The 27,282-nt window shown below is 37.7% G+C and overlaps 1 protein-coding gene across 1 annotated transcript in view; it reads right to left on the bottom strand.

Moving 5' to 3' along the window:
* Positions 1-20,079, bottom strand: part of ZC4H2 (zinc finger C4H2-type containing) — a 35,173-nt gene extending 15,094 nt beyond the window's left edge. Inside the window, exon 1 of the mRNA XM_016123416.2 lies at positions 19,919-20,079. Within this exon, the coding sequence (XP_015978902.1) occupies positions 19,919-19,971 (53 nt within the window). The 5' untranslated portion in view covers positions 19,972-20,079. The remainder of the gene's footprint in view (positions 1-19,918) is intronic.
* Between the last annotated feature and the right edge of the window lie 7,203 nt (positions 20,080-27,282).

The raw sequence follows: 27,282 nt of genomic DNA, 5'->3' as shown, positions 1-27,282 counted from the left end.
GGTGGAATGTTAGAGAATGCATTATGCTCTCCTAAAATACATATATTTAAGCCCTAATGTCCACTATATTTAGAGAGAGGATTTTTAGGAAGGTCTAAGGATAAAAGAGGTCATCATAGTGGGGTCCTAATATGATAATATTGGTTCACATATAAGAAGAGGAAGAGACATGTGAGCTCTTTCTTTTCCCACATTAGAAAAGAAAAAAAAATCCTTGTGAGGACACAGGATAGAGGCAGCCATCTACAAAACAGGAAGAGCTCTTACCAGAAAACAAAATTGCTAGCACCTATACCATAGACGTCTAGCCTCCAGGATTGTGAGAATATAAATGTCTGCTATTAAAGCCACAATGAGGACTTTCATCGTGGTGGACTAAGCAGACTAATTCTATACACACATACACAGTATAAACAAATGATAATATATAGTATTTAAGTAGCACTCTGATGTTATTCTTCAGGATTACTTGCTTCTAAGTGTGGTCATTCGCCACATTTTAGCTGTTCACTCTTCCAAGGACAGACTCTCACTTTGCTTTCATTTCTCCCCTCCACAAACATCACTTCAATAAATATCCTTGTACCTTTCAGAGTAAATTTAGTGAGCTGTATTGCAGGAGTGGGAATTCTGGGACACAGGTAATGCATATTTTTATTTCATCTGAGCAGTGACTATTTGCTCTGTAGGATGGCTACACCAGTTCACACTACAGTAGTACATGTGGGCTCATATATTTGTGTTTATACTCAAAAAGCAGGAGCTATGGGGAGCTTAGGGGATCGACCCAAATGGACACATATAACAGAGTGCACCCTGAGCTGGTATCATCTTTCTCTTAGATAACTTCTGCCCAACTCACCTAGTAGCTCTATCTCAAGATCTGATTCTGATTGAGTTTTGCCCAATTATTGCAGCTCCGGCCCCCGCTGCCACATTTCTGATCTCTGAGGGTTAAACGAGAAATTTATCTAAAGATCTCTGTATTTATTTAGGCATCTGCAGTGAAACCAAACATGGAACAAGTTGTTTCAGGGCCTGCCAGACCAATGGGTATGACCTGAGCAAATGTGAATCTCTAGGCTGGGAAAGACTTTTGCAGGTATCTATTGTTCCTTCCCTAACCACTGCCTTCCATAACATCATTGCCAAATGTTCACTTAGGCCTTCTTTGAACAACTTGTCATGGAGCTCTCACTACTTCTTTAGACAATTCATTCCACCTATAGGCAGCTCCGACAATTTGAAAACCCTAGGGTCACAGAACACAAATGTCCTTTGTCTCCCCAAATTCATTCTACCCTCCTTCAATAGTAATAGAATATCTGATTTTATCTGTTTGTGTGATGCTTGGAATAAGGACTATATTTTCCCATCTCCTTTGTAGCTATTTGTGGCCATATGACAATGTTCTGGCCAATGGGAAGAAAACACATGTGATGTGTACAACATCTAAGCTGTGACTCTACATGGAAGAAGCATGGTGTTCACTCCCCCTTTGCCTTCTTCCCACTGCCTAAAATGTGTACATGACATTTAGCCATCCTGAATCATAAAGATGAGGGTAACACCCTGTACATTGTGAAGCAACAACATAAAAGAGCCCGAGTCCCAACACTGAGTAACCATACAAACCACAAGTAGCTTTTTCAAGACTGATAATGTGGGAATAAAATGATCTTTCGAGTTTTAACCAATGCTATTTTGGAACCCAGTTGAATTAGCTTTACCAATATGCTGGTTAATTGGTTACTATATTAAATTTAATTTAAGATGTCATCGAACATAAGGTTCACATTATTTCATCCACTACTGAGAAAATGCTACCAATTATGACAAAATGTTTTCTTATTATTTAAATGTCAATTTAATACTTGTTGAAAGAGCTCTTGTAGACTTATTTAAGATACTATTTTTATCTGAAGTTTCTAGTCTGACTCATTCCTTCCTACACAATAACTTTTCATTTCAAGGGAGAACCATGATGAAATATTTTTGAAGACATTTAAATGACAATTAAACTAAACATATACAGTGGCAATCATGCACATGAGTAAATTAAAAGAATGATAATTATGAATGGCCATGGCCAACTTCTCATGTGCTCATGCATTGACAACAATACAACTACCTCTTGGCCAACAGCAACTAAAAGTTAGTATTGTAGTTAAGACACACCATGACATTATATTTTTAAAATATAAAATATGTGTCTTAAATGGTGAAATCTGATATTTAAAGCCAAATTTTGGGAATAACTTTGACTTCCACTTCTGATCAAGATAAACAGGGACCAAACTTACCCGCTCATGCGAAATAATTAAAACAAAACAAAAACACCATACAAAACACGAAACAATAGTGCTCAAGTCATTGGACATCAAGAAAATAAGATCAGTGATCTTTGAGAGAAGAATAGGCTTAGATGAGCCTAAACATTGCCCCAATTTTCTGCTCAGAGAAATAATCTAGGCTGTAGAACAAGGATGGATAACTCAGACAGAGCCTGGCAGTCTACCACAAATGAGGAAATGGAGTTATGAGTCTAGGGAAGCCAAGGCATCTGGAGTTTTCTGGAACAAGCTTTAGAGGGAGGAAACCTGTAGAGAGAGAATGCTATAAGCTTCAGAGGATCCTCTGTAAACATTCAGTTAAGTATTGACCAGCACATGTGTGTAAGGAAACCATCCCAAACTGGGGAAAAAACTATGCAAAAAGGATTAAGGGAACAATGATCAGAGCCTGCACAGGGCAGGGAATAGTGACTCGTCCAAATAGCCAAAGTGGAAAAACTTCACAATTCATAAAGCATTAAAGTACAATGGAAAAGTTTTGCATTACTACTTGGGAAAATGAGCCCTATACTAAATGCCACTATGTTCCCACTTAACTAAGCTGAAAAGCAAAGCTCAGAATTATAGAACTGATTCTAAGTGTCTTAATGATATGTCAGAAGAAAGCTGAAGAATATTTAAAAGAATGTAAAACTATGAAATATCATCAAGATAAAATTCACAATGTCTGGCATCCAATCAAACCTTGTCAGGTATGCAATTAAGCAGGAAAATGCAACCCACAACATTGAGAATAATATATCAAAACTGACAAAGATGACATAGTTGATAAAATTAGAAGCCAAGGATAATAATAGTTATTATAAATGCATTACATATGTTCACAAAACTTGAGGAAATACTGGCCACATCAAGTAGACACATAGAAGAGATGAAAAGAAACAAATATAATATCTATAGATGAAAACTAAAATGTCTAAGATAAAAAGCACATTAGTTAATTTAGAAAATTAAAGGAGAAAAGTTTAATGAACATGAGGCATGACAACAAAAAAATTTCCCAAATTATATATGTACAAAAAAAGATTTTAATAAATTGCATCAGTAAATTGTGGGACAACTTCAAGTGGTTAAAATATAAGTAACTGTAGATCAAGAAGGAAGGGGAAAATAAAAATATTTGAAAAATTAATCACCAAAAAGTTTCAAATTTGATAAAAACTATACATACACCAAAAAAAAAGTTCAACAAACCTCAAGCACAGGAAGCAAGAATAAAACTACACCAAATCATATCACAATTGAATTACTCAAAACCAATGGTAAAAAGAAAATCTTTACAGCAGCTAGAGGAAAAAAGGCACATTACATACACAGGAACAAAGAACAATGGAAACAAGATAACAGTGGCACATCATTTTTAAAGTACTAAGTAAAAAAAAAACCTGCCAATATACAATTTATTACACAGTGAAAATTAGCTTTTATAAACAAAGGTGAAATAAAGGCTTTTTCAAAGCTTGAAAGCTACATCACCAGAAAACCCGCTCTACAATAAATGTTAAAGGACGTCCTTCAAGCAGCAAGAAAATGATAGCACAGGGGTATAGAGTGTCTAACATACAAAAATTTAATTACTTTTTTCTCATTATTTAAAAAAGATAATCAAAAGTTTAAACCAAAGAGTACATCATTGTAAGAACAGAGGCCAGAAAAAGAGAAATAAAAGTATAATGTTGTAAGTTTCCTACTATATTTGTAGTAGTATGAGGACAACTGAAGATAAAGTATAAGTTAAAGATGTATATTATAGACCCTAAAGTAACCACTAAAATAAAATAGAATAATAGCTAAGTTAGACAAAGAGATCAAATGGAACCATAAAATATACTTAATTCAAAAGAAGGCAAGAAGAGACAGAAAAAGGAACAACAAAAACAATGAAAAAAGAAACCGATGGGATCAATGGAAAACAACAAGGTGGTAGATATAAACCTAACCATATCAACAAGCACATTAAACATAAATGGTTTAGGGAGTTTGGAGAAACATGGTGGAGTGAGAGACATCCCCAAATCTCTCCCCTTGAAACAACAATAAGCTAAACATCTAAAATTCGACAATGACAAAAAACACACACAAAGTGCACACGAGCACCTCTGAGCATGGGATCTGCACATAAGAGCTACCATAGGTCAGAACTCTGGGAGTTGGGTGGTGGACTTGGAGAAATAAAGGAGCTGCCTCTTGAAGCTGTCAGAACTTCCTGTGGGAGGAGGGGGAGGGAGGAAGGTGTGGTGAGTTGCCTGAACAGCCCTACCTGGGAGAGTTGTCAGCTCCACATGGCTGGCGGCAGGGCACAGTCATCAGGGCAGAAAGGAGAGAAGCAGGATAGCAGAGAAACTATAGTTGATTTTTACCAGCCACGTTTGCAAAACCAAGGATGAACTGCAACACCCAACCCCAACCCAGAGGGCCCCTCCTTCCATATCCTCTGAGAAAAAACATGGTGGAGCCCCAGGGGAATCTGAGCAAATGCTACTAAAACTGTTGTTAACACTGACAGGGAATGAGACTGAGGGTAGTGAGCATGATTAAATATCTACAAGAAAATAAAAAGGCATTATTAAAGCATTGCACAAAGCAGGGATCCAAGAGGCTTAGACTCCAACTACTGGAAACCAAAAGAAAAGCACCTACTTTACAAAAGGCTGAAGAGAGACCTTTATATAATAAGACCTCTTGCTGGAAAAAAAGCAGAATACATTTCCATTAATGCCCAGGCGGAAGAATAGTCCATTAAACACCATGAACAACCAAGGTGACAAGGCATCTCAGAAAGAAATTGAAAAATCTCCAGAAAATAAGCTTATAGACATAGAAATATATGACTTAAATGACAGAGAATTCAGGATGGTACTTCTGAAAAAACTCAGTGAGTTCCAAAACGAGTCATATAAACAATTTCAGAAATTGAAAAAACAACCAGATGAGCAGAATGAGTTCTTTATCAAAGAGAAGGAACCTTCAAAAAAACAGAATAGATAGATCTTCTGGAGATAAAAATAAAATAAAATAAAAAAACCCACACACACACACACACACTGCAAGAGTTGAATGATGAAATAGCAAGCTTGGGAAATAGAGTCGACAAAATGGAGAAAATGATCAGTGATATTTAATACAGAAATCTAGAAATAAATCAGAAGAAGAGAGAAACCAAAGAATAAAAAATAATGAAATAGAAATACAAGAACTAGCTAATACATTAGGAGAGGAAACATAAGAATAATGGGCATTATCAAAGGCAAGGAAAAGGAGCAGGGAATAGAAAGCATTTTCAGACAAATAGTTGATGAGAATTTCGCAAGTCAAAGGAATGAACTGGAGCGTGGAATTCAAGAAATCAACAGAACACCCAATTATCTCAACCCCAAAAGGCCTTCACCAAGACACATTTTATTAAAGTTATCAAAAACCACAGGCAAAGAGAATTCTCAAGGCAGCCAGGGAGAAAAAATATGGTAACTTATAAAGGAAAACCCATTAGACTATTGTCGAACTTCTCAGCACAAACCTTACAAGCCAGGAATGAGTGGAATCAAGTATTCAAACTTTTAAGAGAAAGGAAATACCATCCTAGAATAATGAATCCAGCTTAGCTCACTTTCAGATATGAAGGAGAAATAAAGACCTTTCCAGACACACAAGAATTGAGGGAATTCTACAATACAAGGCTTACATTACAGAATTGCTATAGCAAAATAGTAATGCACGTTCAGCATACATAGGGACAAATTAAGACAATGAAAAGGGGAGGATTCAAAGATCCAAATTCATAAAGGGGAATGGAGATAAGGCACACACAGAAGAAAATGGGCGAGTGTACATATATAACTTTCTTTTAGACATTCGTAATGCTAACCACACACCAAAGATTCAGAACTGAAGTACATAACTTAAAACGAGAAGAGCCAGAGAGAAAACCCGCAGAAGCAAAGCAAAAGAAAGAAAACAGAAACACGAGGACAAAGAAGCAATGGAAACAATGAGCTACCAGAAAGCAAAAGAGAAAATGGCTAGAAGAAGACCTCATATTTCAATAATCACCCTAAATGTAAATGGACTGGACTTACCAATGAAAAGGCACAGAGTTGCAGAAGGGATCAAAAAACAAAACCCAACCATATACTGCATTCAGGAGACACATCTCAGCTCCAAAGACAAATATAGACTCAAAGTGAAAGGATGGAAAATGATATTTCAAGAAAATCACATTCAGAGAAAATCAGGAGTAGCAGTGCTAATATCAGATGAAATAGACTTCAAAATAAAAAATGTAAAGAAAGATAATGCAGGATACATCATAATGATACAGGGAATCATGCACCAAGAAGACATAACACTTATTAATATCTGTGGTCCCAATCAGGGAGCCCTGAAATATGTAAGGCAATTACTAACAGAACTAAAGCGAGAAACAGACCAAAACACTATGATAGTAGGGGAACTAAATACGCCACTGTCAGATATGGACAGATCATCAAAAGAGAAAATCAAAAAGGAAATAACATCCTTAAATGACACATTAGACCAACTGGACATAATTGACATTTACAGAGCCTTCCATCCCAAAACAGCTGCTTATATATGCTTCTCTAGTGCAAATAAAACATTCTCAAGAATCAATCACATACTGGGACACAGAGATAGCCTCAACAAATATAAGAGGTTTGAAATCATGCCAACCATATTCTCTGATCATAATGCTTTGAAACTAGAGATCAACTGAAAAAGAAAGCAGGAAGAATCACAAACACATGGACCTTAAGCAACATGCTATTGAAGAATTACTTGGTCAGAGAAGAAATAAAGAGATCAAGAGATACAAAGAAATGAGAGATAATGATAGTACACTATATCAGAAACTTAAAAACATGGAAAAAGCAGTCGTAAGAGGAAAGTTTGTATCATTATAGGCCTATCTCCAAAAATAAGAATGAGCCCAAATGAAAAAAAAAAACACTTCATCTTAAAAATTGAGAGAAGGAAGAACAGCTGAAGTCTAAAGTCAGCAGAAGGAAAATAAATAACCAAAATTAGAACAAAATCAAAGGAAATTGAAAACAAACAAAAAATAGAAAAAATAAATGCAACAAAGAGCTGATTCTTTGAGAAAGTTAATAAAATTGACATACTTCTGGTTAGATTCACTAAAGAAACAAGAGAAAAAACACAAATAAACAAAATCAGGGATGAAAGATGGTAAATTATGACAGGCACTGTAGAAATAGAGGATTACACAAGAATACTATGAAAAATTATATAACACCAAATTTAATAACCAAAAGAAATGGATCAGTACTTAGAAAAATACAATTTTCAAAAACGAACCAAAAAGTAAAAGTCCAGGACCAGATGGCTTCATCAGTGAATTCTACCAAACATTCAAAGAGCATTTAATAGCTATTCCTTTCAAACTCTTCTGAAAAATGAAAGAGGAGACAATACTTCCCAACACATTTTATGAGGCCAATAATACACTGATACCAAAACCTGGTAAATATAACACACACACACACACACACACACACACACACACACACGCACACAACTATGGACCAATATCTCTCACGAACACAGATGCAAAAATTCTAAATACGATACTGGCAAACTGAATACAGCAACATATTAAAAAGATTATACACTATAATCAAGTGGGCTTCATCTCAGGGACACAGGGATGGTTCAATATACTTAAATTAATTAATATGATATACAACATAAATGAATTAAAAAATAAAAATCATATTATCATATCAATAGATGCAGAAAAAGCCTTCAACAAGATACAGCATCCATTTATGATCAAAGCACCAACAAAATCTGTATAAAAGGAAAGTACCTTAACATAATAAAGGCTATATATGACAAACCCTCAGCTGACATTATACTTAATGGTGAAAAACTAGAAAACTTCCCTCTAAGATCAGGAACAAGGCAAGGCTGTCCACTATCATCACTGTTATTCAATATAACATTAGTGGTCCTAGCAAGTGCAATCAGACAAGAAAACTATATAAAAGAAATCCAAATAGGAAACAAAGAAGTTGAACTGTCATTCTTCGTGGATGACCTGATTCTCTATATAGAAAACCCTAAAGACCCCACAAGAATACTTACTAGAAACAAGAAGCAAATACAATAGTCTCTGGATACAAAATCAGTGTCCAAAAATCCATAGCATTCCTATACTCTAGCAATGAAATGTCAGAAAAAGAACTGGAAAATATAATTCCTTTTACAATTGTACCAAGAAGAATGAAATATCTAGTTATAAATTTAACAAAACATGTGAAGGACCTATATAATGAAAACTATAGACCTTATTAAAAGAAATTGAAGAAGTTACAAAAAAATGGAAAGATGTTCCATGATCTTGGATTGTAAGAATCAACATAGTTAAAATGACCTTATTACCTAAAGCATTATACAAATTTAAAGCAATGCCCATCAAAAATCCCTTGGCATTTTTTAAAGAAAAAATCATCAGAGTCATATTGAAGTACAAAAGTCCCAGAATTACCAGACCCATCCTGAGAAAAAAGAACAAGGCTGGAGGCATCACTCTGCCTGACTTCAAATTATACTACAAAGTAACAATAATCAAAGTGGCATGGTATTGACAGAAAAACAGAAACACGGACCAGAGGAACAGAATCTGGAGTCAAAAAGTAAACCCATGTTTATATGGACAAAGGATTTCGAGAAAAAAACCAAAAACATATTGTGGAGAAAGGAAAGCCTCTTCCATAAATGGTGCTGGGAAAACTGGAAAGCCACCTACAAAAGAATGAAATTATACTCTTGTCTATCACCACACACCAAAGTTAATTCAAAATGGATTAAGGACCTAAATAGAAGACTTGAAACAGTAAAATGCGTGAAAGAAAACATAGGAACTAAACTCAAGGTCCTTGGACCTAAAGAGGATTTTATGAATTTGATCTCAAAAGCAAGGGAAGTAAAAGGTAAAATAAATTAATGAGACTACATCAAACTAAAAAGCTTCTGCTCAGCAAAATAAATTGTCAACAAGCTAAAGAGACAATCATCCAAATGGGAAAATATATTTGCAAGCAATGTCTCTGATAAGGGCCTAATATCCAAAATATACAAAGAACTCATACAACTCAATAACAACAAAAAGTAAATGATCCAATCCAAAAATGGGCAGAGGACCTGAACAGATACTTCTCCATAGAAGACATACAAATGGCCAACAAGTATTTGAAAAGATGCTCAACATCACTAGCTATTGGGGAAATGCAAATCAAAATCATAATGAGATACCATCTCACACCTGTTAGAATAGTTACAATCAATAGAACAAGTAATAACAAATGTTGAAGAGGATGTGGAGAAATGGGAACCCTCACACACTGCTGGTGGGACTACAAATTGGTACAGCCACTATGGAAAACAGTATGGAGGTTCCTCAAAAAAGTAAGAATTGATCTACCATATGATCCAGCAACCCCTCTACAGGGTATTTACCACAAAGACTTGAAAACCCATATCCAAAAAGATACTTGCACACCAATGTTCATAGCAGCATTATTCACAGTGCCCAGGACATGGAAGCAACCGAAGTATCCTACAATAAATGACTGGCTAAAGAAGCTGTGGTATGTGTGTGTGTATGTATGCATGTATGTACACACACGTACATACATACACATGTATATACACATATACATGCATGTGTATATGTGTGTGCATACATGTATGTGTATATGTACATATACATATATGTGTGTGCATATACATATATGTATATACATACATACATACATACACACACAATGGAATATTATTCAGGCATGACAAGAGGTGAAATATTACCATTTTTGACAACATGGATGGACCTCGAGATAGTCATGCTAAGAAAAATAAGCCAGACAGAAAAAGTGGAAAATCACATGATATCACTTAGATCTGGGATATAAACCTAAAAGCAACAAAGGAATAGGACAAACAAACATAGACTCATGGACATGGATAATAGACTAGTGGTTACCAGAGGTTAGGGGGGGAGGAGGGAGGTAGATGGGGTAAAGGGAGTCAAACATGTGGTGACAGAAAGAAATGTAACTATCACATGATGCAGAAATTCCAAATCTAGAAATCTAACCAGGAGAAATGAAAACATATTTCCATGCAAAGACTTACATGCAAATGTTCAGAGGAGCACTATTTGTAAAGAACCAAAAGGTAGAAACATCCCAAATGTCTGTCAACTGGTAAGTAAATAAACAAAATGTGGTATACCCATTCTATGAATATTCTCGGTCAATTAAAAGGAAATAAATACTGATATATGCTACAATGTGTAGGAGCCTCAAAACAGTATGCTGTTATATGCAGCATCCTGAACAGGGAAATCTGTAGAGACAGAAAGTATATTACTGGTTGCCTGAAGCTTTGGGGGAACAACAGAGAATGACTGAGACTGGGCATGAGGGCTCTTTTGGGATGATGGAAATGTTCCAAAACTGTACTGTGGTGATAGTCGCACCACTCTGTAAATTCATGGAAAGTCATTGAATTGTACACATAAAATGGATGGCTTCTATGGTATGTTATTACAACTCAATAAAGCTTTTAGAAACATATTCTCTAAAGGCTTTTTAGTAAACAGAATTAAATCTAAACCCACAACACCATCTGAATCCAAATTCTAAGCTCTTTCTACTCCTCTGCTCCTGTTTTCCCAGGACAATATATGGCTTGTCAAAAGGCTCATGTAGAGGAAAGTTTTTTAATGGAGTTACTCAATTGACATTCCCAAGAGGAATGGAAAGAAGGTTAATAATGAAAAAGAGGAATAAAAAATTGTTGTTGCTCTTGTGGTTAATCGCCTTTACTGTGCTCTTCAGGCTTAATATCTAATGCCCAGTCTTCCATGCTCTGTCTGGCAATTGGGTAGTTTGGGCTAAGATTAAGTAAAAGGTCCTTCGTTTCCCAGATCTATAGAGTGGGCATCATGCCAGCCACTGCTTAAATGCACATACACACACACTAGCTTCCTTCTTTTTATATTTTCTATCAATTAAGCAGACCAAAAAAAATTATTAAGCAAGTACCATTTACCTAACAGTACGATGGATCCTGTAGGTGATGAATGAGAATATCCCTTCCTTCAAATATAATAATTTTGATTCAATTTAGAAAATAGATCAGATCATAACTGTTATGGTTGAAGTGTAAGTGGGATCCCTAGAATCTTTATTCTCTCTTCAAATCCAACCTTAGAAGACTCTACCAAAGTGGCCCTTGATATACCTTCCTGGTACTCCGAGGGCTCCTCAGAACATTATTTCCAAACCACCAATAAAATCCATCTTCTCCATTTTAGAGACAAAGAAATAAATGTCCAGAATGGAAAAGGAACTAGCCCAAGAACTAGCAGCTACGGCCATCTGGGTTCTCTAGATGTATAGACTCACGCATGAAGCGATTTGAAAAGAGCCTTCTAGAGACTGGCACTATACCATATTTCTTTCTGTGAACCCCATATCTTCTATCACACTGCTTTGGCTATCAGTGGGACTCAACAATTACATTTGGAGGATAAAAATGAATGCAAATTAGGTGGTAAGTCCAGGGTACTGATTGTAATTTCAGTAGACTCAGAGAAAGAAAAACTATCATGGGGGTGGAGGGGGCTTTCATTCATTCAATTAACATTCATTAAGAGTCTATAAGTACCATGAACTGGGAAGGAATTGTATGTTAATAAAGGCTTTATTTAATAATAATATTTATTATTACTTGGGTGGGGGAGGGTCTACTACATTCCAGCAAATGTGCTAGGTACTTTACATGTTAATGTAATCCCAATCATGGCTATATGAATGAGATATGTTTAGCTTCATTTTTACAGATGAAAAATTTGAAGTTGAGAGAAGTAAAATGAGTTGCCCAAGATCACAAAACCAAGAAGTACAAAATAAAATGCGCTGAGCCATACTAAGGAACTTTTCTCATATGATGGATTTCAAGCCAAGGAAAACAAGCCAATGAGGCAAATCCTTGTCCTGAGTTAGTTACTAATTTTCAGAGTGAAACAGGGTGCATCATAGAACATCTTAGAACCTTGGAAATTCTATCTGAGGAGCAGGACTCAGTGTAGCCTTGCAGAGTTCCTGGATGATTCCAAGAAATGAAATCTGTGGAATGTCTGGCCCTACAAATGAGGAAAGCATCCAAGTCATTAAAGACCTGATTTTATGTGGAAAATTTCCTAATGAAATCCTCCCAAAAGGCTAATGCACAGCTGGTATAACCATAGAATCCTAGAAAAAACATGAGATATTACCTTAGGGTTTCCCACAATCACTGGGGCCACAGTCCTACTTAACTATTGATCTAGGATTCCTGATATCCCTAAGGCACAGCCTCTCCAGACAGAGTCCTGGGCCAAAACAAAAACATTCAGATGGCTAACTTCTTTTCAGTGGCTCTTTGCTGAAGAGGAAATGTTCTAAGGCAATAGATCATCTATTCCTGGGACAAACTTGGCAGGCTTATCTGTCATACAGCTTCAGGGGTGACTTAGCCCCAACCACTCACTAAATAAGCAGTAGGACAGCTGGGACCTGTAGGACTTGAAGATGGGCAAAGTGAAGACACTGGCTAGTATAGATAGATGGAAAACTGCTCAGGTCTGTTGATAAACTAAGGGAATGGTGATAAGTGGACAGATCCAGAATATATTATATAGGCACAATCCTTCAGGTTTTACTAATGCAGTGGTTTCCCCAGTATGATACCTGGATCATAAGCAACAGGATTACCTAGGAACTTGTTAGAAATGCAAATTGTCAGGTCCCACCCAGATCTACTGAATCAGAAGCTCTAGAGATGGAATCCAGAAATCTATGTTTTGACAGCCCTCCCAGTAAAGTCTAATGCACACTCAAGTTTGATAATTGCTGTGCTAATATTTCAGATGCAGGAGGTCAGAAAAAAGGAGGGATGAAGGCTAATTCAAGATTTTTGGATGGAGGACATTTACAACTCTTTGGAAAGACTAACAAAGGAGAATGTTTGGAGCAGGGTGATATGGTATTGAGAGTTCTTTTGGGGCCTGTATGAGATGCCAGTAATACATCCAGTGAGATTGGTTAAGTGGGAAGTTGTATATGTGAGTCTGGAACTCAGAAAAGAGATCAAAGTTATTCACTTTGATTTTAAGATCCTTGAGAACAGGACTAATTCATTTTAGTGGTCCCCAGAGAATATCTCAGCCTTGTGTATAGCCCAGAGCAGGTGCTTGATAAATGTCACTGAATGAAGGAAAACAAACAAACAAACAAACAAACAAAACAGTTTTTTCTTCCTCCTATAGTCTGGTGAGAATACTGCCTAAATACCAAGTGTTCTTCCATTTAATATTTATTTGTTCATCTGAGAAATCAGCTACTGTCAAAACAGCAGGTTTCTTAGAACAGTTCACCTTGAAGACTTTCTTACAGCTCACTACCAAATGTCAACTCTTTTCCATTTTCTCTCCTATGGTCATCACTGTTTGGCTTGACCTGTCCATCCCTAAGTCCCGGAGGTCTCAGTTGTCCTGTGACTTGCTGTTCAGTGGGAACTGTCGCTGAGTGTTTTCAAGCCAGGTGACAAAGGAGCCTGCTGAAACTGCTACAGCAATGACTGAATGAAGGAAGGAAGGAGACATATAAATTTAAAACTTTATCATAAAACAGAATAATTTGAGTGCTATAATAAATCTCTCTGTGGGAGCCCAAAGGGGTAGTGATCCATTTGGACTGGGGAATCTGAGAAGGTTTTGAATAAGAGGTAGTGTTTGTTCTGGATCTTCCTTGAAGAATGAGTAGGATTTACAGCCGTGGAATGAAGGATCATTGGCAAAGGTCTGGAGGAATGGAAATTTATGAAACAGTGAAGAACTTCTATGTGGACAAAGAATATAGTGAATGAAAAGGAGATAAGATTGGACAGGCAGATCTGGGCCAGAGTTGTGGGGGAGAGGGGCATGAATACCATAGCAACAATTGTAGGGCAAATGCCTGTCCAATAGACATACAGTAAGAAATTACTTATAGTGAGAAATGAATTTAACATTGTGACTTAATTCACACATACACAGATATAACTGAAACAAAAGTTTCCACAAAGAATACTTACTGTTCCTTATGTAATGCATGCTAATATTTTCTATCTTACTTTGTTCTATTAAAAATATTTTTTTAAAACTGCTACTACTGGCAACTGACTAATTCATTTCATGATCTGCCAATGGTTCATGAGCTGTTTTTAAAAAATACTGCTATAGACAATGGGAAGTCAGTAAATATGTTTGAGGAATAATATAATAACACTAGTTTTTCAGGAAGGTAGTTCTCATAGTGTGAATGGCCTGGGAGATGGGGGTACAGAGAATAAAGACAAAAAAATTAATTCTATAGGTGAAAATGGATACAACATTACAAATATCCAGGCCAGTCATGATGAAGGTCTAAAATGGGGCAGCATGGAGGTGGAGAGTAGGGAAGGAATTTGAGTCAAATGTTGAAAGTGGAGAGTAGGACTTGCTAATTGATCAGAATTGAGTTATAAAAAAAAACGAGAATAAACATTGACATTCAGGTTTCAATCTGAGATCACTGTGCAGCATTAAACCAGAGGTTTAGGGGGAGAAGCTGGATTGGGGCAAGGAGAGACAAAATCTTAAGAATTGGCCAATTTGAGTTATGTCTATGGAACAATAAGGTGGACAAGCCTCGTAAGCTGTGGGATGTATTAGGCTGAAGCTTGGAAAGAAGTTAGCGGATAGAGACTGGGAACTCAGGGATAATATTTGAAGCCATAGGAATATAGCAGGTCACCCAGGAGAATGTGTAGAGAGAAAAATAGAGCACCCAGAGCAGAAGCTTATACTTAAGAGCATGTACTCAGTACCATAATATTTATTTCCAAAATGAATTTTCCCTTTCTTTAGAGAAGCTCATTGTGTATGGATATGTGTGCATCACAGCATGGGTGTGTGCAATGTGTGTATATGGATGGTATGTTCATGCTAAGGAGATATTAGTATACATTTGGGGAGTGGTGAGAGGCTCTGGTTCGTCTAGTGGTGGCTGCACTTATTCTGCCTCATGGCTTCACCTTTTCTTCTCTTTTTTATTTCCTTTTTTGTTCTGTTTTTCTCTTTCTCTTTCCACATAACTACATGCTTCTTAATCACCACTTGAAAGCTTAAGGAATAGATGTACAAAATAGACCAGTGTGAGATTTGTGGGATGAGGTCTAGAGCATAGTGTTGGGATGTGGTTGGGACTGGGAAGAAAGACAAGGCTGGGCATGCGGTCAGAGTTAGGAGTGGGGAATGGTCTGTGGCAGAATAATCTGTTCCTGAAACATTTCAGGCTCCAAATTCTGCCACTGGTGCACATGAGCACCGAGCATGAATGTATGTATTTCTGGACCTGTGCCCAAGGATGTGTTTGGCCCTCAGTTTGACTTAATCAGGTCTTTAGGTGACATTGCTGTCATCCTTGCTACTTCAGCCCAGATACAGCATTATTATCACTTTTTTTAAACAGAAATAGGCGGCTCTACTTATACCTTTAAGGGGGTTAGGAGTAGAGCAGTTGAAAAAGTGTGAATAATGGTTAATCAGATTATCAGCATTTGTTGAAATGCACATGTCATGTGAAAAGCAGGACATATTCTCTTTCCTAGATATGTTACCATAGATAAATTACCTAATCTCTCTGAGCCTCGGTATCCTTATCTGTAAAATGGGGATAATTCCAACCATAGACTTCCATTAGGAAAATTAAGTATTAAATGAGCCAAGAGCTTTGAAATTAGTAGCTGTCCAACAAATATTAGTTCCTTTCTCCAGTTCCTTCTACCCTTTCCTTTGCCTCTTCACCCCTTATACATGTTTACCTATTTATATGTGAACATCAATTACATATGTGTAGTACTTTCCCCATTTAAAATTCTTAAATTGAATGATGTAACTTTTGTATAGTACTGTAAAATTGTTAAAATCAGGATAATTTAAATCACTTTTGGTGTATATACATCTAGAATTGTTATGTCTTCTTGGTGGATTGACTCTTTCTAATGTAATGCCCCACTCTGCCCCTGGATATTTTCTTTGCTCTGAAATCTGCTTTATCTGATATTATATAGCTATTCCTGCTTTCTTTTGATTAATGTTTGCATGGCATCTTTTTCCATCCTTTTCACTCTAAACCTAATTGATGATTACATTTGAAGTGCACTTCTTGTAGACAGCATATAGTCATGTCTTTTAAATCCACTCTGTCTTTTAATTGGTGTAATTAAACCACTTATATTCAACAAAATGATCAATATCTTAAGGCTAAGTCTGTTATTGTTGTTGTTACCTGTTTGTTTTCTGTTTTTAGTTTTTTTTCTGTTTTCTTTGTCCTGCTTTCCTGTGGGTGACAGTTTTTCAAATTCCATTTGGTTTATCTATAATGTTTTTGAGTGCATATCTCTGTATAGCTTCGTTAGTGTTTTTTCTCAGATTTACATTACATATACATTAATTATCAGTCTTCTGATGTCATCGTTTTACCAGTTCAAGTGAAATACAGAAACTTTACCTCTATTTTGCATGACTTTACTCCCATTTATAAAATAAATAACCTAAATATTTCCTGTACATACGAGACTATGAGATTATGATAAATTTTAATACAATCATCAAACATAATTCAGACAACTAAATAGGAAAAGAAATTCTGTTTTGTTTACCCATGTTTTCGCTTACTGTGTTCTTTCTTCCAAGGGTCCTTTTCTTATCATTTCTTTTCTGTTTTAAAAACTTATTCAGTCATTCTTTTAGGGTAGACCTCCTACTGATAAATTCCCTATTTCCTTTCATCTACCAATGTCCTGATTATATCTTTATTACTGAAAGATATCACTGAAGATAAGGATTCTGGGCTGATGTTTCTTTTTCTTTAGCACTCGAAAAATGTTGTGCCACTTCCTCTTAGGGCCATGTCAGTTTCTGATGAGAAATCTCATGTGATTCTATTTCTTTTCCCCTCTGAAGGTATAGGCAAGTTGTTGTTTCTCTTTGGCTGCTTTGAAGATCTTTTATTTGCCTTTTGTTTTCAGAAAGTTGACTATGATGTATCTTGGTGTGAATTTTTTTGGGCTTATCTTGATGGTGTTTAACTTCTTGAATTTGGAGGCTTGTGTTATTCACTCAATCTGAGAAGTTTTTAGCTACTACTCCTTTAAGCACTTTTCCTGTTCTACCCTCTTTCATCTCTCTTTCTGAGATTCTGTTAGCTATTGTTTTTAAGTTCACAGGTTTCCATATGGTTCTTCTTTATGTTTTACATTTTTATACATTGAAATTTTCTATTTTATAATTTGTTTCAAGTGTGTTACAATTGCTTATCAAAGCATTTCAAGGATGACTGCTTTAACATCATTGTCAGATAATTGTAACATCTGTGTTATTTCAATGCTGGCATCTGTTTACTTTCTTTTGTCATTTAAGTTGATAATCTTGGTATGGCAAGTGATATTTTTTGATTAAATTTTAACACTAGATATATTTTAAATCTTTCATTTTTGTAGCCTCTCTTACATTCTCCTTTTGCAGAGAAGGGAGGCAATAGAAGTCTAGGGTCTCTGGTTAACATCCACATTGGGAGGGTTTTCTTGTAATTGCTGGTTATGGGTGGGAGTTCAGCCCTCTCTCTAGGCCTCTGATGATCCTATCCCAGATAGTAGTGGCAGGAATGCCTGACTTAACAGTGTGTGAGGGTAAAATTCATAGCCCTAATTTGGTCGCCACTGGGATAGATCACTTTTCCTTGCTCCCAACTGTTCCTTCTCTTAGTATTGGGCAGGGGCCCCTTTAAGTCCAGTAAGAGTCAAAGTTCAGGCTCTCTACTTGCACACTTAAGCTTATTATTAGCTGCATTGTCATTATGACAGTTGGCCTTTTCCTGTATCAAGGTATCTCACTCTCTATCTCCTGATATTTTTGCAGAAAAAAAAACTGAAACATGCCCCCTCTCTCCACCCTTTCTCAGACCTTCCATAGGATAGAGTGGCAAGACCAGAGCCTATCCACAGATTGACTGGGTTCTTGTCAAAATCTGACATTTTTAAGCTGTTTGGCTCCGGAAAAAATTACTTAAATTTTCTGAGCCTCTATTTTCCAAGTTGTAAAGGAGGTGTTGAAAACTCTGAGGACTCTTACTGAAATTGAAGGATAGTCAAAGGGCTTGGAACACCAGAGGTTCAATAAGTAATAGTTCCCTTCCTTTTACTCCCTTGCAAAAGTTAAGATGCAATCCCTCCAAAGGACAAGAATGTCAAGGCGCTTCCCCACCACCACCATAATGTGTTGAGTCTCATCCTAGGCATTCGCTCCAAGTGTTAATTTAAATCTCTTGATCAAAGTCTTATGTCTTAAATCCCCACACTTGATATCCTCCCCCTCTTTTTCTCTAGGTTCCTGAAAAACACTAAAGGAAGACAGCCGGAACCATGCCACACTCAAAATGAGGGTGGAAGCCGGGGCAAGGGGAGAGGGGCTGTTTTGACAGAGAAGACAGGTGAAGGAAGACCTGGTGCTGACCTGGCAGTCCACTTGTGTTCTGAGCAAGGACAACATCATCACCTGGCCAAAGCCGCTCCCAGAGCAAAGAAGGGGTGGGGGTGGGGGTGGGGGGTTCAGGCAACTCCCACTTTGCCTGCTTTGCCTGCCCTTCACCTCTGCTGCCTCAGAGCAAGTGCTGTGATCCCACTATGTGATGCAGCAACCTCCTCCCCAGTCTCCATCGCTCCCATTATCCTTCCTGAGCACGGAATAGGGGAGGAAGTGGCGAATGAGCGAAAGCAAAAAACATCTACATGCAAGTGTTTGCCGTCCTCCCAACAGGGGCCTGCTGGGATTCCTCCCTACCCCCTGGCAGCCGCCACCAGCCCCAACGCACTAGACTCTGCTCTCAAAAGGCTCACTCTAGCTCCCAATCCTGAAGTTAAATGGGAGACCGAAAAAAATCTCAACTCCTAAACAGCAAGGAGGTAAATCCACCTTGGAGCCAACAAATACTGAAATAATAATAATAATAATTAATAATAATAACAATAATAATAATAATAAGAAGAAGAAGAAGTAGTAGTAGTGGTAGTAGTAGTAGTAGTAGTAGTAGTAGTAGTAGTAGTAGTAGTTGTTCATTAATGCCGACCCCCCAACTCCTACCTCAAGAAGAATAAAGCTGTCTTGGGATCAACACACACGAGCGCGCGCGCGCGCGCGGTTTGTCTCCATATGGCGTTCTCAGCCATATCTAGCGAGGTCTCTCTCCATCAGTCTGTTTCTCTGTGTCTCTACTAGTCTGTTTCGACTCTCCCCAGCCTCCTTCCCATCCCTGAAATCCGTGGTGTATAGGTTCCTTTCCCCAACTCCCCAAGTAGCCCAACAATAGATACTTTTCAAGGTAACTCAGCCCTCTCCTTCAGCGAGGGATTTTGGGGGGTTTCGAGGGGGGCTGGGGGCGCTGTAACATTACACTTACCTGATCTCTTTAATGCTTTCCAATTTGCACATTATTTCTTGCTCTTCTGCCATGCTTTACACTCTCAATTTCACGTCCTGAGAAAGGTACAAACACACAAGTCCAGGGATACAATAGACACAATGTAACCACCTCCTCTGGGAATGGGGCTCTGAGTCTGTGCGGTAGGGACTCAGAGAAGGCCTGGGAGCTGTAGTCCACAGCTCCAGGGCCAGCCAGGCAGTCCGGGGGCCTGCAGGACTACAAGTCCCAGAAGACCAAGCGAGAAATGCCTGTTTCTCTTTCTGCAGCCGCACTTTAAATCAATTTGTCACATAATTAAGTCAAAGGTTAGGAGGAGCGCAAGGGAATGGTGATATTTGTCTGTCTTGTGCGCAGAAAAATAGGGTGAAAATACCCCAGGAGGCAACTGGAGAGATAAGAGACATACACTCCTCCCGGGAACCTCACGCGTACTCACCCCCAAATGGTTACCAGGAGTTGCTATTTAGAGGATACTTTGCAACTGGTGAGAAACCCTGCAGGGGAATTCGTTTTGAGATGTTGAGTGTTCAGGCTGCCGCCTGGGAACTAGTGGTTTTGGCATTTAGATAGAGTTAGGGTGGGGTGGAGTAAAGGTGGCAGAGAGGAGGAAGCAGCTGCTAAAGCTGGGGGTTGAGGGGGTGCCTTCATTCCTTCAGAACCACCATCCATTCTAGTTACTGAACTCTGCCAGTCAATGAAGGAGGTACCACGGGAGGCACTGGAGAAGGCGAAGATAAAAGTAAGTCCTTGCCTTTGAGGAGCAGGAAAGACTGAAAGGTAATATTAATTACAGTGCAGTGTGCTGCCATAATAAAGGAATAGATAAGGTGTAAGTTGAGCAGAGAAGATGTAAATGGGTTTCAAAAAGTGACAGAATTTGCCAGACTATTGGGGAGGAGGACTTCCCAGGAGAGGGTATAACACATAGAAAGGAAAATACAGGTAGGTCAAAGCATCTGGAGCATAAGGTTCATATGTGGGATGGGAAAGAGAAGTGGGAGATGTATCTAGAAAAAGTATGTTGGAGCTATATTACAAAAGACCTTAAATGTCACACTAAAGAGTTTGGACTTAATTGTACAGGCACACATGCCTAGTTATTTTAATTTTACAAGCACAGGAGTGATAAAGTTGGGGGGATGTCTTAAGGAGATGACTCTAGAGTCAAAGTAGAGAATGACTTAGAGGGCATGAGAGCATGTAAAAGATAGTTACTCGGAGAGCACAGAGTAGCCCAGAGAGCTTGGCTTTGGACAAAAGGAGGACTCTGACTTACTCCCAACTAAAGGTGAGTGGGAGCTCTCTCTGATTGTTTCCCCATTTTTTTTTCTGGGTGTCAGTTTTCTCATATGGAAAATGGAACTAGTTAGCCCCACCTCAAAAAGTCTTGTGAGTACTCAATGAGATCATCCCCAGATAGTGCTGAATATAGGGCTTGATGTGTTTTAGGAGCTGGAGAAAAGTTAGTGGGGACGTGAATTTCAGGACATTCTGGCTGTCCACAATGATTTTAAGAGTTATATAGGTAAGAAATTGAAACTCTTCTTTGGATTCTAGACCTAAGACCTTTCACAACCAGGAAATTATTCCTGGTGTCTAGCCCAACAATTTCTAAATGGCCTTGAAGATCCCTTTCTTATGTGCCACTAGCAGTCATTTGAAGACTACTAAGTTGGGTTGTCATAAAGACTGTGAGTCTAAGCTACCTAACCATAGAATCCAGAGCCGAGAACTGGCCCCAGACATTTCCTATAAGAGGAGGGAATAGGGAAAAGTCTGTGTAAATGCCTGGCACATATCAGCTACTGTGCTGAGGAGTTGTATGTGTAGTCCATCATTTCATCCTCACAACAACTGTAAAGGATATAAGTAGATTCATCCCCCCCCATTTTTTTTTTATAAGAAAATTGACTCAGATAGAGAAAGTGGCTTGGCCAAGGCCACATAATAAGTTACAAAGCTAGAGAATGGGCTCAGTTTGGACCAAGTTACTTGCAGATTAAGGAAGGGAATATATATTTAAACATTTGGAGACCAAAAGTAAAATGAGGTTATATATATTGATGTCAAACACAAATTGCTTTACAATATGAGTTAACTCTGGTTTGAGGAGAAATATAGGATGTGTTTGGAGATGTTTGAAAAGCCATTTAGGAAGGGCCTTTGAGGTTTTAAAACTAATGTCTCTTCTTCCACCATCTCTTAACCTAACGCTATGTTCACATGCCTGGTAAGGGTCTCCATGTGGCTTTGTATCTGTTTAAATTTAAGCATGTCAATAGATTTACAATCTGAATTTCAAAGTAATTTGGCAAATATTTTGTCTTTCAAATCTCACCAAAACCCTATTTACAGATAAGGAAACAGGCTAAGAAAGGCAAAGGACTTATCCAAGGTCACCCAGCCTGTCTGACAAAGAAACAGGACTCCTGACACAGGGCCCTGTGCTCTTTTTATAGCTACACATGGCCTGTAGAAAGCTGCTACTGCCTCCCCCCATGGTATACAAATACCTCTGTTACTTCAGATGGTACACTCCAATATAGGGAGCCTGCTGAAGGCCAAGCGTGTTCCATGCTGACAATACATGGACATTAAAGGGAGATGACAGTTAATATAGCAGAAGGGGCCTTGAAGGCACCTGGAGCTTGGATGGAGGTTTATGCTATTTGTAACAATCAGGGTGTCCAATTAAGAAAAGAGTTCATGAGGCTCTTAGCTTCCATGATTTTGTCTTGGCTTCTTGACCTCTTTAATAACAGGTGTCACTTTGTCTTTGCTGAGTTATAAGAAACCAGGCTGGCAATGAGAGGAAGGAAAAATTACAGACAGGGGAATAAAAGGAAACCATAGCCTTCTGCGTTTTCTTCTGAAGCAGTACTTAAAATATCTTCAAGCCAAGCTGGTAGCCTTCTTACAGTAAGTGTTCAATAACTCTCAATTGATCACAAGTCTGTAATAATGATAGACTATTTAGGAGTTATGCTAGTAGTGAGTTCTAATGAATTATTTTATTAGAAAAACTGATTGATTTGAGGTCGTAATAAAAATCTTAGTCCTATAGAGATCGACCTTGCCCTCGTTGTTAAGAAACAGGTAAGGAAGGAAGGCTGTTTTGTGGTGAATACAATTATAATGCGAGGAATTAGCAGAGGAAGACAGCCAGTTTCTTGCGGACATGATACTCTCAGGGAATAGATCAAGATTTAAAGAGTAAAAGCCAAAATGTTTGAATTTATATATCTCTCCCTGTGCTTCAATAAAAACAAACCAACAAACAAACTGAACTTAGGAGGCAGAGCTGCAACATCTTTCAATCTGAATTGCCTTTCAAAATATGCTGCAAACTACTAAATTTTTCAAGTCATGTTTCTTAATTGGCATTTCTAAGAGAAAAAGGAGCCAAAGCTTTTGGGTCATTCCACCAATAAATATTATTTTATGTATCTATTATGTCATGAACTAAGCTAGGCAGCAGAGATCCCATAGTTGATATGACAGACATGGGCCCTGCCCTCACCAAGCTTGCAGTTTAGTTAGGCCAGTTAGTACAAAGATCACACTCATAAATATATAGCTATACCCAGCAATTAGAGATTGAAGGAAGTCTGGGTTCTGTGAGCACACATAACAGGAGAATCAACTTAATCCTTGGCAGTGGGAAAGGGAACAGTTAAGGTAAAGCTTCCTGAAGGAAGAGTCCTGAGGGAGAACTATGCAGGAAAAAAAGGGAAGGAACAGAAGGCATCAAGAATTCATTCATGCAGTCAGCCATTGTATATTTCTTGGTCACCTACTACATGCCAGACACTTTTCTAGGTACTGGGCATACAATACTTTTCATGTATTAAGACAGTTTAATGCTTGCAATGACCATGTAAAGTATTACTATTACCCTCATTTTACAGAAGAGGAAGCTTAGAAGTAACTCCCAGAGTCACTCAACTAAGTGGTAGAACTGGAATTTGAATTTAGGCATTCTTGCTTTGGAAGACATGCTCTTAACCACTATGTTCTATTGTTTCTCTAAAATTCCTGTCCTTCTGAAGTTTACATTATAGTGGGAAGAGCCAGGCAATAATCACAGAAAACACAAATAAATATAATTTTAGGTGGAAATAAAGCCAATAAACTAAAAGTGAATAATGAAATAGAGGTAGCAGAAGAAAGAATGTTTTAGATAGGATGGTCAGGGAAGGATTCTCTTCAGAGATGGCACTGGTGTTGAAATCTGAGTCAGCCAAGTAATGATCTGGAGAGTGTTACAGGCAGAGGGAATAGCCAGTGCAATTATTCTGAGGCAGGAACATGTGTGGCCTATGAAAGAAGGCAGGGTTCTTGCTGATTAAGGGGAGCAATAGTGGATTAAAGAAGTAGGCGAAGACAACAGGGTCTTATAAACCTTGGTGAGGAGTTTGGATATTATCCTAACTAAAATAAGCAGCCATTAAGGGTTTTAAGTAGGAAAGTAACATAATCTAGTTTTTTAAATCACTCTTATTGCTGCGGGGAAATATATTGTACTGGGGCAAGAATGTAAGCAGGCTATTGAGTTTTCTACAACATAGATAATAGTAACTTGGATTGGAGTACTAAGAATGGACATGAAAAAAATAGACTGATTTGAAACAGTATTGGATACAAAATTGATGTGATTAGCTCATAGATAGGGGATCTAAAATGACTCCTGGATTTTTAGCCTGGGCAATAGGATAGTGCCATTCATTAAGATAGGAGAGACTAGAAGAGAACCAGAGGATACTGGAGTTGGAAGTGCCCCCACATGCGGCACATGGAAAAACTGAAGATCAAAAGTGGTAATTGGCCTGCCTGAAGTCAACCAGTGAATTATGGGCAGAGATAGGTAATCCCATTTTCACATTCTTCTATAAACTTTTCATGTTCTATATCCCATCAATTAATCTGGCCCAATAATTATAATGTGAAGGAGAAGTAATTGAAGCCTTACCCAAGATTCCACTAGTAGATGGTAATTTTTGAGTGATTAGTATATCATTTGCATTCACCCACATGGATTGCGCTAGGTATTTTCAGGCAATGTTTCAACTATGATTCTTGCTTTTGATAGCTTTGTGTCACTGAACTTTCTCGCTTCTCTATCTTATCTCACCTACCCAATATTACTGACCTAGATCCCCCATATGCAAAGTGCTGGGTATAAAGAAGAGCTGACAGAGTAGGATAACCCAACTGCAAGTGTGTAAACTGTACTGTGAAAAGCCATATTATAAAAGTAGCCTAGCATACACCTACTGAATTTTCTTAGAATACATTCACCAGCTTTCTCCGGAATTTAAGTGAGGAGAAGACACACAGATTTCTTAGTCCAGGACCTTGCAATAAAATCCCAGCTCTGAAACTGCCTCTCTGTCTGTCCTTTGGAAAGTCTTTTCTTCTATTAGACCTCAGTCTTCTCATCTGAAATGATAGGCAGGAGCTCACTAATGTCCCCTGTAACTAAAAAGAAAATATCTAGCAGAGGATACATGCTTAAAAGTCCCATTTTCTAAGCCCAGTAAGATGTGAACCTAGAACTCCCTCTGTTGTGCATTCCTGTGTCATGTACCTCCTCAATCCCCAGTAGATTTGTGCATTTAACCCATTTGCCCTTGTCTTTTTTCTATTTATCCTGTTCTAAAAGATGCAGTGATTCTCTTATTTCCTTAAACTTTGCCCTTATGTGCTGGTTCCCAGAGTACTTGCATTCTGACCAGGAGAGGTGAGAAATCATGTGAACAACTGTTTTGATGTATTTATTCCTTAAATGATTGTATGCAGGTTTTGTAAAGTTGTATGGTTCAGCTTCCATGAACAGGCAAAAAAGAAAAAAAAGAGACAGGCTAAGAAAGCAGGAGAACTGTGTTGAGGGACTGACTCTTCACCACTAACCAGCCAAGCCCAGTGTGGGTCTGTTTCTTTGTGTATAAAATAACATTGCAATAGATGATGAACAATAGGACTTGCCTTAGTGCTGACATTCTGAGATTTTACACACACACACACACACACACACACACACACACATTTCATTTCTCATTTACTCAGAATCACTCAAATGAAAAGAGGAGGAGGCAGGAGACCTGGGTTCTCAGTCTAGCTTTGCCATTAACTCCCTGTGTGACTTTGTGCAGGTATGTTCCCTCTTCTAGGCTTCTGTTCCTACATTTCTAACACAAAAGGTTTGGCATAGTTTGTCTGCTATTCTATCTCAGTCGTTTTGGTATTCATCAGGATTGCTGGACAACTAATGGGCCTGCGTAGCTACTTATTTTTAAAAATATTTAAATTTTTTTCAATTATAATTGGCATATGATGTTACATTAGTTTCAGGTGTAAAACATAGTGATTAGACATTTATATAAGTTATGAAGTAATCACTCTGATAAATCTAGTATCCATCTGACATCATACCTAATTATTATAATACTATGGATTATATTCCTTATGCTATATTTTACATCCTATGACTATTTTTTAACTACCAATTTGTACTTCTTAATCCCTTACAATTTTTCACCCACCTTTCAGCCTCACTCCCATCTGGCAACCATAAAATGTTTTCTGACCCTATGAGTTTGTTTCTGTTTTGTTTTTTTATTTTCTTCCTTAGATTCTACATATAAGTGAAATCATATGGAATTTGTCTTTCTCTGTCTGACTTATTCTACTCAGCACAATACCCTCTGGGTCTATTCATGTTCTTGCAGATGGTAAGATTTCATTTTTTATAGCTGAGTAATATTCCATTCTATATATGTACTACCTCTTCTTTATCCATTCATCCATTGATGGACACGCAGGTTGCCTCTGTGTCTTCACTATTGTAAGTAATGCTGCAATGGACACATGGATTCACATGTCTCTTCAAAGCAGTGTCTTAAATTTCTTTGGATAAACACTCCGAAATGGGATTCCTGGGTCCTTCTTTGTCTCTTCTTATAGCCTTTGTTTTAAAGTCTATTTTGTCTGATATAAGTATTGCTAACCTAGTTTTCCTTTTTTTGCTTCTCTTTTAATAAAATATTATTTTCCATCCTTTAACTTTCAGTGTGTGGGTGTCTTTCAATCTGAAGTGAGTCTGTTGTAGGCAGTATATATAAGGGTCTTCTTATCCACTTGGCCACCCAATGTCTTTAGAGTGGAATATTTAATCCATTTACATTTAAAGTAATTGTTGATAGATACATAGTTATTGACATTTTATTATTCATATTTTTAACCTTTTTTTCTTCTTAAAGAAATGCCTCTAACATTTCTTGTAATATTGCTTTGGTGCTGATGAATGTTGATGAATGCCTATAGCTTTTTCTTGTCTGGAA

The sequence above is a fragment of the Rousettus aegyptiacus genome, unplaced genomic scaffold (genome assembly GCF_014176215.1).
Source record: "Rousettus aegyptiacus isolate mRouAeg1 unplaced genomic scaffold, mRouAeg1.p scaffold_m13_p_9, whole genome shotgun sequence".
In the NCBI taxonomy this organism is placed as follows: domain Eukaryota; kingdom Metazoa; phylum Chordata; class Mammalia; order Chiroptera; family Pteropodidae; genus Rousettus; species Rousettus aegyptiacus.
This window is presented reverse-complemented; position numbering and strand designations above follow the sequence as displayed.